At 32.5% G+C, this 13,731-nt stretch overlaps 1 protein-coding gene across 1 annotated transcript in view; it reads left to right on the forward strand.

Moving 5' to 3' along the window:
* Positions 1 to 13,731, forward strand: part of DNAH8 (dynein axonemal heavy chain 8) — a 107,524-nt gene that overhangs the window by 75,369 nt on the left and 18,424 nt on the right. Inside the window, exons 70-81 of the mRNA XM_088524248.1 lie at positions 231 to 368; positions 770 to 897; positions 1,439 to 1,610; positions 2,246 to 2,401; positions 3,155 to 3,310; positions 4,669 to 4,851; positions 5,278 to 5,383; positions 6,255 to 6,507; positions 6,606 to 6,796; positions 10,332 to 10,453; positions 12,142 to 12,260; positions 13,146 to 13,348. Of these exons, the coding sequence (XP_088380374.1) occupies positions 231 to 368; positions 770 to 897; positions 1,439 to 1,610; positions 2,246 to 2,401; positions 3,155 to 3,310; positions 4,669 to 4,851; positions 5,278 to 5,383; positions 6,255 to 6,507; positions 6,606 to 6,796; positions 10,332 to 10,453; positions 12,142 to 12,260; positions 13,146 to 13,348 (1,927 nt within the window). The remainder of the gene's footprint in view (positions 1 to 230; positions 369 to 769; positions 898 to 1,438; positions 1,611 to 2,245; positions 2,402 to 3,154; positions 3,311 to 4,668; positions 4,852 to 5,277; positions 5,384 to 6,254; positions 6,508 to 6,605; positions 6,797 to 10,331; positions 10,454 to 12,141; positions 12,261 to 13,145; positions 13,349 to 13,731) is intronic.

Raw genomic sequence — 13,731 nt, forward strand, 5'->3', positions numbered from 1 at the left:
AGCTGGGCTCTTACATTGCTTTTTAATTTAGCACAAATCATAAATGAAGTAGATATGTGACATAACTTTATGGAGAAAATAATTCATAGTATTATATAAATGTTAACATATTAAATATTTTGGTGTATAACTGACTAGCTGTTTATTACCTGCTCAGCAGGCTTAAAATAATACATTGTTATATATTCAAAATCCCTTACAATTACTGTTTCAATCTTTTTTATTCTCAGGCTAACTTGGCAAAGCAAGAAGGGCGTCTCAAAGTAGCTAATGCAGAATTAGCAAAGGCGCAGGAAGTACTGGATGAAAAGCAAGCTGAACTGGATAAAGTGCAGGCCAAATTTGATGCAGCAATGAAGGAGAAAATGGTGAGATAAAAGTGTTATAGTATGAAAAATGCTTGCATGCCAAACTGTTATGCATTATGCAATTGATACATTAATTCATTTAGAGCCTGCTACCTTGAATGGCATGTCCAAGGTTCAAGGGTAGAAAGAGTTATGTAAATCTCCATTCTCTCAGATTTCCCTTTTTTCCTGTGAATATGTACATATATGATAAAAACTGCACTTGCAGCTCTCAAGGATGATATTTTAAATAAATAAAATTAAAAATAAAATATATAAAACTATAAATAAGTAAATTAAATAACCATAATATATACGGTAAGATGATAAGCACATATTTAGAATAACTTTTTAGACTTTTGCATTCTCGTTTTAAATTAAATGGGACTTTTTTATTTTTTATTTTTTTTTCCAAATTTTAGGACTTACTGAATGATGCCGAAACATGCAGAAGAAAGATGCAAGCAGCCTCTGCACTTATAGATGGATTGAGTGGAGAGAAAGTTAGATGGACTAAGCAAAGTAAAGAATTCAAATCTCAGATTAACAGGTATCAAATTCATCAGAGAAATTACCAAAATATTAGTAAAAAAATGAAGAACTAGTTGCAAAGCTTTAATAGCTCCTAAAAATCTCTACACAAAATAATTGAACTTTCATGAAAATTGAATTTCCCTCCCTTGAGGCACTGTGAGTAACTGAGTGTTTGTATTTCAGTGTAGAACAATACCTCAGATTTTGAAATTTATTTCAAAATGAATTATTCTACTTCAGTTATGTACTTGTATTACAGACTAGTAATCTGTACTAGTCTGTACTGGTACTAGTTTGTACTAGGCCAGTTTATTCCTTCAGTTATGAAAATAGGAGCAGTAATCATCAGGCTATAAAACTTTGTTGGAGTGATAACATTTTCACACAGTACTGCTCTGGTGTTTTATCACAGAAATATGTTAGGAGTACAAAGAATCTTCTTGTTCTCAAAAAACAATGCTTCCTTCAGTAGCCTTCAATTCATAGAAACACATTTCAGAAGTTGATTAAATCAATACAAATTAGAATTGTATATAACCATTGTGTTCTTTTCCTAGACTTGTGGGAGATGTATTGCTCTGCACAGGTTTTCTTTCATACTGTGGACCTTTTAATCAAAACTTCAGGAATCTTTTGCTTAAAGATTTATGGGAAACAGAGATGAAAGTCCACAAAATACCCTTCTCTGAGGACTTGAATCTGATTTCTATGTTGGTAGACCCACCAACGGTAAGTTCTTGGTGACTGTAGCTTTCATTTTAAATTCAGTGAACATGTTCCGTTACTGTTGGGCAACATTATGCTTTCTATAACAGAACCATAACTTTTGATATTACTCTCCATTATCATTCTGTGGTTTCCCAAAGTTCCTGGCAATTTTCACTAAACATCATAGTACTAAGCAATGTTTAGGTAGAGAGACAAGTCATATACAAGAACTAACCATCACATCTATAGAATACATACTAATTAATACAGTGGGGGTTTTTTTTTTTGTGTTACTTTTTGGTTGTGTCAGCATGATGTGGGTCTGATTTCAAAAACAATTTAATGTTAGCTCTTCTAGCCTGAATTTTCCATCATGATCCCAGTTCTTAATGGAGTTCTGTTTGAAGTTTCCTTGTCACTTTTTTAAACCATTAAAATACATTTCTCTCATTCTATTGAATCAAAAACATCCATAAATGTTAAAGCCTCCAAACATCTTTCTTCAGAATTAACTGATGGGTTTTTTCGGCAGCTTCAAATATGCACTCCTTTTTGCTTCATGTTTATGTTCTCTGTTGTTTCCTTTAACAGTCTTGATTGAAGAATAGTTACTTTAGTGAGAATTTATTCCAAATCGTTTTCTTTTTTCTCTTTAGATTAGTGAGTGGAATCTTCAAGGACTGCCTGGAGATGATCTCTCAATTCAGAATGGTATTATAGTCACTAAGGCAACTAGATACCCACTTTTGGTAGACCCACAAACTCAAGGGAAAACATGGATTAAGAAGAAAGAAGAGGATAATGAATTACAGGTGAACAATGTTTTACAGGCATAATGTGCTCTATCAGATTCCTTCAATCATTATTGCTTCAGGGTGTGCCTGCCCTTGACCTGCTGGCAATGTTCTATCCAATGCTCTATCCAATGTAGCCCAGGATGCTGCTGGCCTTTGCCACAAGGGCTCATTGCTGGTTCATGTTCAACCTTGTGTCCACCAGGACTTCCAAGTGCTTTCCAGCAGGTTAGCTGTGCTTCTTACCCATAACCAAAACCTTGAAAATACAATGAAAGATTTCTCTAAGTCAGAATCTTGAAAACTATACAAAAACAGTGTCAATTCGTGATTTGTAACCACTTCTTAGGTTTTGAATCTCTTTTCATGATGTTTTAAACATCTGAGTTCAGAATGTTGTAATGCTGATTCATTGGTTAGACTGAATTCACATTTCCAGAAAGAATTTCTCCAGACTTAAAAACTAAAATTGGAAAAGCAAATCATTGAAAATATGGAACAGAAACCAAAAGTTAAGCATCTCTGATTTGAAAGTTATCTCTGTGTAACTTTGGTTCACAATAAACTGCCAGTTTTAATTGTGCTGTGATTGGAAAGTTTCTGAACTATTTCTCTTTGAATAAATAACTTCGCAGTGAACATTTGTTAGCTTATTTAAAAAGCAAATAACAAAAATAATAAAAAAGTCTTTCTTGTAAGAACCAAGGTTTTTGTGTAAGAGCTTGCAGAAATGTTTTTGTCTTTATACCTATTTATAATTTACGTTTTTAGGTGACAACTTTGAATCACAAGTATTTCCGTACACACCTAGAGGATAGTCTTTCACTGGGACGATCACTTGTGATTGAAGATATAGGTGAAGAGTTGGATCCAGTCCTTGATAATATATTAGAGAAGAATTTCATAAAATCTGGAACTTCTTTCAAGGTTAGTAATCTAGCAAAACCTGTATTTAGCCAGATAATTAATTTGGTTATGAACAGTGTTTTGTCTTTTATTCTAAACCTCTAAAGAATCTGGCAAACTTTGTATTTAGTAAAATAATGTGAAGAATTAAGCTGAATGAATAAAACATAATATAGGAGATAAGTTCCTAGTATAACATCTGAGTAATAAGTTGACAGATCTAATACTTAAGTTCAAAGACAGTAGTTAGTTCAGAGGTTTTCACTACTAGAACCAGATATATTTTTCCTCTCCAGTTGCATTGCTTGCATTTCGTTCTGCTGATTTTCACACAATTCCATTTTAAATACTTTAAGAACAGAATTAATAGGTTACAAAAGATAACTCTCAGAGTGGAGTCCTTGTTAGAGCAATCACAGAATCTTTCATCTGGAATAAAAATGTTTTCTGAAGGAGCAATTTGAAAAACTTTGTTTTGTTAGTATGTACATTCCTGGCCTTGGAAGTCATGCATCATTCTGAACTTCATGAGATCACCTTCAAACTATAAAAATACTCTCCCCGCTATATCCTGAAATAAAGTGATTGTATACTTTGTGTGTTTCCCTATAAGCATTTTCAAATAATCTTTATTAACTGGGTGGAAGGTGAGAGAGATTGTAGAACAGATTGTTGATAATGAAAATAAAATGGTGGTTGTATGGTTGTTTTGGTTTGAATGTCAGAACAAAGCAGTAGGCTTAAGGGAGTGATGCAATCCTACTACTTCTAAAGAAGTTACTTGAAATGGCCTGGGAGGGTCATATAGAGCAATGAGGTTTCTCGTGTTAGTGAGTACATGCAATTTTCAGAGAAGATTATAAATTACTCTGCCACTTTCAAACATCTCAATTTCTGTAACAATTCTATGGAAAACACTGAATGAATTTATAGATGCTTTTGAAAAATAATATAAATTCCCTTTACTTAAAAATTATAGAATTAATTTCCAATAATTTATGATTCATTGTTGGATTGACTTAGTTCTTTTCATCCCTGAGCAGAACAGTGATTACTCTAAAACATGCATTTTCTACCATTCTCATATTTGAAGCATGACTAACGTTGTAAAGGTACAAAATCTAAGCTGAATGGTCTGAAGATTTTAATTAGTTTTAATTATTTTTTCCCAATAGAAAAAAATCCCTGTTCTTTGGAAAGTAACATTGTTTTCATACTGCAATTGCTACCTCAGTTCATTCAATGTCATTTTCATGACAAATTAAAATTGTGAAATAAATTTTCTCTATTTGGTGTTTCAAAGATACCAGTATTTTGCTTATCAATGTTACTGACAGCAATCAAGTTCATTTTTCTACATTTCTTATCTTATTCCATAGGTGAAAGTTGGTGATAAAGAAGTAGAAGTAATGAATTCGTTTAGACTATACATTACTACAAAACTACCCAATCCTGCTTTCACACCTGAAATTAATGCAAAAACATCAGTTATTGATTTTACTGTTACAATGAAAGGACTTGAGAATCAGTTACTCAGAAGAGTAATTCTTACTGAAAAACAGGTAATCTAACACTGCACACACAAACCATAGTGATACTTAACTACAGTTTACTTTTTTAGCATATGGGAGAAAGAAAAGCTCAAGTAGAGAAAGACATGTCCATCATTTTCAAAAAAAATCATCAGATTCAGTATAGAAATTTCTAATAGAGATAATTTTGGGGAAATTTCTATTGATGACTGTCAAAATGACACACACAAAAGGAAAACGACTACAAGAATTTGGTATTCATAAGGTACTTGAGACTGAATAACCACTGCTTAAAAAAAGAGTATTATACCAGTACATTTTAAAAAGAGAAGCTGAAATGATAGCTGATAAAGGCCATAAATTCCATGAATTCAAAAAAATGATGAATGAATGCTAAATATATCTCATAGATACAGTCTTAAAATGTCATACCATTTTCTTATTTTCTGATAAAAGGAACTGGAGGCAGAGCGAATTAAACTCATGGAAGATGTAACCTTTAATAAGAGAAAGATGAAAGAACTGGAAGACAATCTTCTGTACAAATTAAGTGCAACCAAAGGTTCTGTATCAAAATGTGCAAGAACACAGATTTTTATTAGACATATTGAGCTCGTTCGCATTAGAACCTTTTTATACAGAAATTCGTTTATCCATGGAAGATGCAATGAACAAAAATATAACATATATAATGGTATTTCAGAATGTAGGGATTCTCAAATTTGCTGATCTACCAGAGTGGAAGGTATTTGGTACTATAGCATGCCATTATGGAACTGTCCTAGATGATGAAGAATATCTTTAAGCATCTAAATATGTTTTAGGAAACAATTCAAATGCTTAAGAGCTTTCAGCCTTTCAAATGAGTTACGTGTCTGATGGTGGGCACATTCTTAACCCATTGAAAATGCAAAGTAAAATTAGCTAACTTAAATTGTGTTGAATGTCTTTTGCAATATATGGGGAGCCAGTACATGATTGGTTGTTATGTCTTTGCTGAAATAATAGTGTGGCAGTGTCCAGCAAATAAGGTTACTAATTAGACTACTAAATACTTGACATGTGCATATGGTATTGGGTGAACAATGCTATTTAGGACCCTAAGTCTTTGACAATCTTTAACAATCAACAGACTTTACAATAATTGAAATATTGTGCATACATAACTATGCATATATCATGCGCATAGGAAAGTGGACACTTGATCCTACTGCCAAGCTGTTGGTAGATGGTCATTAAGTTGAATGCATTTGTTTAGCATATTGAATATAAGCAATTTTAGTATTTCTTTTATAAAAGGTTTTCTCCACTTCAGTAAATCATTTTCATTTGGTGTAAATAATTTCTGTAATTTTGCTTCTTTCTTCTGCATATAAGAAATAAAGCAATTCTTATAAAAATGTCCTAAATATCTTCCATCTTTGACTTTTTAGGTTCTTTAGTAGATGATGAGTCTTTGATTGGTGTTCTGAGAACAACTAAGCAAACAGCTGCTGAAGTAGCTGAAAAGTTGTCTGTGGCAGCAGAAACTCAAGTGAAGATTAACACTGCTCAGGAGGAATATCGACCTGCTGCTACACGTGGAAGCATTCTTTATTTTCTTATTACAGAAATGAGCATGGTCAATAATATGTACCAGACTTCACTGGCTCAGTTCTTGAAGTTATTTGATCAATCCATGGCCAAGTAGGAAGACACAGATTTTTCTACTGTTAAAATGTTTGTTTTTCAAGTATATTTGCTATTAGTAACATGCTTTCTTTTTGCTTTGTTTAATTATTCAGATCAGAGAAGTCTCCATTGCCTCAGAAAAGAATCTCAAATATTATTGAGTTTCTTACTTTTGAAACTTACGCATACTCTGTCAGAGGCCTGTATGAAAATCACAAATTCCTCTTTACCCTCCTCCTGACGTTAAAAATTGACCTTGAGAGAGGACATGTGAAAAACAAAGAGTTTCATGCACTTATTAGAGGTATGTTTAAAATATTGTGTTGTATGTAGAGGTAATTTCAATGTTTAAAACTCTGGTATCATTTGAGTGTGATACTTGACTACATGGTTTCTACCAATAGGCGGCACTGTTGTGAATTTGAGGTTATGTGTTCTTAGGACTTCTGCCAACCAGCTAACCCTGTCTTTTTCAGAATGTAACATGCTCAGGTGGGCTAATGGGCCTGGTTTGTGTTATCTGAACTCTGTGAATAAATGACTTTGCTGAAATATGTGAGTAGGGTTGTTTATGAGCATCTCCATATAAAAACTGCTTGAATCTTTCAAAATTCAAATGAATCTTGGAAAGATCAAGTGTCTAAATAGTGAACCCACTTTTTGAGGATCATTATTCAAAAAGAAAGGTGGGGGGCGGGGACAGGAAATAAGATTAAATTTCCTTTCTTTTATACCTGAAATTTTTTGGTAATTGATTTATCCTTCGAGAATGTTATCCAACTCCCACGTTACTACCTATGTGAGGCAGGGAATGCTTGGAAACTCCTTCAAATTAAGCTTATCTGCTTTTATAAAGCATTAGCAAGGAATTTTCTCATGCCTTCTTAGCGCACCGATTGTTCTTTTGCCAGAGGAAAGTATACCTTTGGCACATATGAGGCAGAAAGTCTTGTCTTACCCTTTCTGTTGATGAGAATCCATAATAAAATATAGCAGTACTTTTAACAATTTTTGTCTAGAACATAAAATTGCCGTTTCCCACTGTTGATTTCATGATGAGAAATTCTTGAGGTGTATAAAACGACACCAAGTGATAATAGATTTCTGTAGTTATTCACATGATACTAAATTACAAAGATGCCTTGCAAGCTGTCTTGTACTCTTAGGTATCTTCTGTAATCAATAGATATGGTTCCAGTTTTCCTCCTTGAATGAACAGTTCTTAGTGCAAAATGAATGTCAGTGGTACCAAACATCTTCAAGCAGTTGAAGGAACAATTTATTTGAAAAATAAATCTCTCTTCCTCTTCTTTCCTTTTTCTTTGCAGGAGGAGAGCTTTCATGGCATTTCATTGGACATGTTATCAAAGGATGTCTCAATGAAATATGCATTACTATATGAAATGAAAAAAGTACCTAGAACTCATTATTCAGCTAGTCTCAGAGGCTTATCAACTGTAAATCTTTCACTCTGCTGAAGTACATAAATTGAATTTCATTCTGTTTACAGTTTTTCATTAAAGCAAAACACTACCCCCCTCCTGAATGTAGCTTGAAAGCAGCTTATTTTGCAAAAAAAGAGAAAGCATATCCCTAAATTTATAGGAAAATAGGCTTCATCCAAAAAATTTGCATACGGACTTTTTTCTATTTTTATTCCAGTAGGCTGTCACTGAATTTTTATGTAGAAAGAAACTAATAGAGAAAGAAGCAAAATGAAAAAGATAAAACCTAAGGAACTGATTGAAAATTTTGTAGGTATCTGAAACCTGAATATATCATTTGTCAGAAGGAAGGGAGAGACTAATCCAAGTGAAGAGTATGGTATTCTCTAATGGAATGTACCTTTGAGTGAAAAACTCCATAAAAATAAGAGAGGATGTAGCAGAGGATTTGCAAAAGACCTCTGGCTTTGTACACTTAAATCAAAGCTAGACATATTGCCATGTTATTTTATGGATAATTAATGATTACCTGTTATTAACAAAAATATCTTTTTGACTAAAGTGCATTTCTCAGAAAATGTAGTAATTTGGAAAACTATTCCAGCTGGATTATTGTATTGAGTTTATAAATGGTGCGATTATGGAAAATAGTATCATATGGCACATAAGAATAACCTATTGGATAGACCTTGAGAGAGGATATGTGAAAAACAGAGGTTCATGTACTTTTGATTCTCTTTCTTTGTGAGAAGTTTCTGAAGCCATCTCTGGGGAAAAGGGAAAGAGAAAAAGGGCAATGGTAGAAAAGCTCTCAGTAAAAGCAAATGAAGTAGCTTTAAATTTTTGCGTGATAGAAAAAAAAAAACTACAGAATTTTATGTGGAAAATTCACTTTTTTGAACACAGCTTTGCCCTTTAAGCCATCCTTCAGTAGCTCAGGAAACTATTTAAATGAGATATTAAGCATATATAATTCTACTTCTTGGTTATATATCTAAATGGATCCATATGTGGAGGAAAGCCCTTTCTTTTCTAGATGCTGGAACCTTTCACATATGTCTTTCTATGGCAAAATGAAAACTAGTAAAATACTTTCTACACATTTCATAATTAACTTGAAATCATTAGCATAACAAACCACTAACTATAAGAACAAAAGAGTAAGAATTGTTTTAACAGCAGAATATCAAACAGTACCAAGAGGAAACACTTTCGGAATTGTCATTCTTCCTCGAATAGGTCTCCTTATCATAAAATAAAAATTTTAAAGAAAAATTTCTCCAAAGGCAAAAACTTTCCTAAAATCTGTTTATTACCTACAAAGTGCATTTTTCTTTTCAAGTTAATTTTTGTGATTGACAGAATATTGTTCTGAGTCAGCAATGTGATTCTTCTGTTTCTAATTAAGAATATTCAGATAGCTGGGGTAATAATGAATTTTTCTAAATCCCGTGCTTATTTATCTCATTTCTTTAAAAAAGCAAGGCTGCTGCTTCCTAAAAATCATCATTGATAGCATAAATGTAAATGTCGCATCCTGAAAACCAGCAGGAAAGCATCTTAAGAGTCAGACCTTTCTCTGCAGGTCTGCAGGAGAAGATGCTTCTGCCAAATCAGAATGTGTAGCACAGCATTATAAATTCTTTTTTCTAATTTGTCAAAATTTTTAAAGTACGATTTAATTCAATTCTTATGTATCAAAAATGCTATCTGTAATGCCGTCATTATTTCACAGATAAAAAAAATGTGCTTTTATGTAATAAATTAATACTTAAATTACATTTTCACTCTAATGATAAGATTGTCTTTTCCTTCTTGCTTTTATGATTTATTTTTAGTACATAACATTCATGCAGAATTAGGGATGAAATAGATGCAGAAAAAAATCTGTTTGTGAATATGCACAATAAAAAAAAGACCTATTTGTGAATAACTTATGGAATAATACTTTGGAAAGTAAGAATATTTTCATTGAAAAGGAGCTACATATGTGTGTATGCGTGTGCATTTTGATATGTATGTGCGTGTATATATATATATACACACACACACACATAAACATACATATATATTTATATATATATACACATATGCCAAATTTGAAAGCATTGAAATAATTACGCATTATATACATATGGACTTAGATAGTCCTGGATAGGATCCAGGTCTAATCTCATAGCTTTGAGCAGGAGTTTGAACTAGAACTCTCTAGATTATCTCCCCCAAAATAAATTGACCAATGATCCTATGAAATAAATACTAAGTACTCAGGAGCACAGCTAGTACCCAAATAAAAATGACATGAGCCAGAAATCATAATTAGAGAAGAGGTATCAAAATTATCTCAAGCTCTTGAATGTTTTGTGTATTTCATCAGAATATTTTTACCTGTAGGAGGTGCAGCGCTGGATCTAAAAGCTTGCCCACCGAAACCATTCCGGTGGATTCTTGACATGACGTGGCTAAACCTAGTGGAATTGAGCAAACTTCCACAGTTTGCAGAAATTATGAATCAGGTAATAATGTAATTATTTATTTGTATCATGTTCATGGCTAGTTTCCCAGTTCTGCTGGAATGCAAATGAATGAGGTAGTTGAGTCAAAGTTAGATAGTGATATTGGGAATATACTTATTTGCTCTATGTTAAATAAACTTTCAGTGTTATCTTAAAATTTCCATATATTTATAAGTTGAAAAATAGAATGTGACAATTAGGTGAAAGCTGGGAAACTGCCAACTAATATATAAATAAAACCCACAAATATGGAAATAACATCTTTTTGATGTGTATTCATATGCGTTATATATGCTCTTCTGTTTATTTGGCTCATATGAAACACATCAGTATCATTTACTCATTTGCATGCAAAGAGAATGCAATCTAAAATAAAAAAATGAAGATGTTATGCCCAGTTCTCAAGAATCCTCATGGTTTTCTGTTTTTCTTAACAATTACAGTTTTACTCTTCTGCAGAAGTGAGATCCTTCAGTTTCAAATTCATAGCTTTTTAAAATCTGAATTTACCATCGAAGAAACTTTCTTCTTTAAAAATGACCTGGTTTCTTTTCCTACTATTACTAATTCCAGCTGTGAGTGAAGGAAATATGACAGCAAATAGTTGTGTAATAAAATCTTACTGATTGAAGAATAATCTCACTGAGTCAGCTAAAAGTCCCCTTAGTGCCGTACCCTATCGCTGGCTGTAGCCTATAGATGATGCTTTAGGAGGTGCTTCCTCTCAGTATGCTCCTTGTTTCTGCTCTGGTTAGTGTCAGATTGTGTAGAATTCAGTTGTTTGCTTATAAAGTCATTTTTTTCTCAAGTTTGCATTTTAGTTTACAAAGGGCCATTAGGTGTTGTCCTGAACCTGAGATGATAGGATGTTTGGTCTTGGAAAAGGTCCCTACATGTTTGTTTCCAATGTCTATCCCTGTTCCTACTGTTTGTAGATTGTTTTGATACTCTTTCTGTTTGAAACCATGCCAGTCAAGCAGATACAGTTCCTTGGTTTACAATATGCATATGGAACTTTATTTCAGAATAGATGGTATCAATATGTTCCTTGTTTCTTTCCAGTGATCTGTGAATATTGTTGTAGCTGATTCTTCTCAGTTACTCCACTGAAGACTCAACTGCATAGCAATTTTCACTATGCACTCTCTGTCATTATTCCTTATTGATTCATTACTAGGTTATAGATACTAAAAGAAGCCTAAAGAATTATTATGATTGTGTTTGTTCAGATTTATTCTTTCTTAAGTCAGTCTTACCAGAGCCTGTAATTTTCAATTTTCAATTTTCAATTCTTTGGCCATCTGAACTGCACTGGGCCAGGAAGATTTTTCTGTTGTTTTAGTGTTTTGTAATTAGAAGGAATAAATCATTCATGGTGTATTTCTCTTGTAGTATAGAATACTACTTCTAATCAATGATTTTTCTTAACGAATTGGATGTAGTTGGAATGAGGATCCTTCCTGGTTAACTGTTTAGCTTAAGAGTCTGCATCTTCATCTTAATACAAAGTTTCTATTTCTAATATGTTAATAACAGCTCACACAGCGTATATCTCAAAATGCTCCTGTCTCATAATGTTACATATAATATTATTCTAATATAATGGCAGAATCTCATTAAAACATATTTCAAAAGGATTTTATCGTAGCTGAAGTATGTTTATGTATATATTAATGTCATAAATTTAGGTTGCTCGTAATGAAAAGGGATGGAAAAGTTGGTTTGATAAAGATGCTCCTGAGGAAGAAGTTATACCTGATGGATATAATGATTCGCTTGATACCTGTCGCAAACTTTTACTTATCAGGTAAGCATCTTCACCAAATATCTCAATCTGTCAATATGTTCTTATCATAAAAACATAATTTTAATTCACTTTAATTTTCATTCACTTCAGAACTAATCTCTGAAGAGTATAAAAATATGGTTTTGAGAAAATATTTTCTGGCTTTGCTTTTATGTCATGGTAAATGGAAACTTATCTATGACACATTGCAGCCACAGGCAAAAAGTCACTGAAAATGTAAAACCATTCAGATAGTTTTCAAAATATTTATTTTTCACTTGTTTCTTTTTAAATTTTAGGAGTGTCTAAGTAAAGTGCCATGGGCAATATATTAAGTCTCTATTAATCCTATTTGAAGTTTTTATAGTTATATCTTTTGGCCAGATGTCTTTGATTTTTCAATGTGAAGACACATCCCTGGCCCAAATGCAACCCAGTGCAAAAGGGTTGAGTCTCTGCCTTAAGACACTGAGGTACTAGAATCTCTGTAGTATTTAAACATAAATAAACAATAAAACATCTGTAGAATTTTAGTGAAGGGCAAAAACAATTTTACTTTTCCCTACTTCTGTTTTCAGATGTGGAAGGTCTGTTTAGAATGGAAAAAAAACCCAAACAAACAAACAAAAAACACAAGCTAATAAAGGTTTCCTAAATAGAAAATTTTGGTGCAAATGCTTTATGTATGGCAAAGTTGTCAGCAGCTGAAAAGTTTTGAGTAATCATAAGTAGAAGGAAGAGTATAAGTTCTGTTTTTTACTGCATATGTAAATGCAAACATATGAACATATTTATTTTATGAAGCAAAAATCTCTACTTGATTAAATGAAAGTTTCTTATTTAAGTCTGGTTTTGCAACAGCAAAAGTCACTGAATTTCTATTTTGATATATGTTTTTATTCCTAGGTCTTGGTGTCCAGACCGCACTGTTTCCCAAGCCAGGAAATACATAGCAGATTCCTTGGATGAGAAATACACAGAACCAGTTATTTTGAATTTAGAAAAAACTTGGGAGGAAAGTGACAAACGAACACCTCTCATCTGTTTCTTGTCTATGGGATCTGACCCAACTATTCAGATTGATTCGTTGGCTAGGAAGCTTAAACTAGGTATGAAAATAATTATTCACTGTCGTGAGTTGCTCAAGATACAGAAGGATAATTTAAGAGATTTTTTTTCTGAAAAGTATTTTTTTATGTCTTGTTGTACTATTACTTGTTCTTGAAGCAAAGTCTTAGAGGCTGCAAAAGTAATATTTAACAAATGACATAATGGTGAGGATCATTCTGTATACAGTTGGGAAGTAACATGTTTTCCATATTTTTATAACTTATTAAAAATATCCAAATTCTGAAATGGAGACGTTACTTAAAAAAAAAAAAAAAAAAGACATGTTGAGAATACTATTTTCTTGTTTAAAAACATCTTAACTGGAGTTTTTTTTAAAAAAAAAAACTGTAATTTATGTACAAGATTACTTTCCAACAAAAAT

The sequence above is a fragment of the Tinamus guttatus genome, unplaced genomic scaffold (genome assembly GCF_059628265.1).
Source record: "Tinamus guttatus ecotype Peru unplaced genomic scaffold, ASM5962826v1 Tinamus_guttatus_pri_ptg000208l, whole genome shotgun sequence".
In the NCBI taxonomy this organism is placed as follows: Eukaryota; Metazoa; Chordata; class Aves; order Tinamiformes; family Tinamidae; genus Tinamus; species Tinamus guttatus.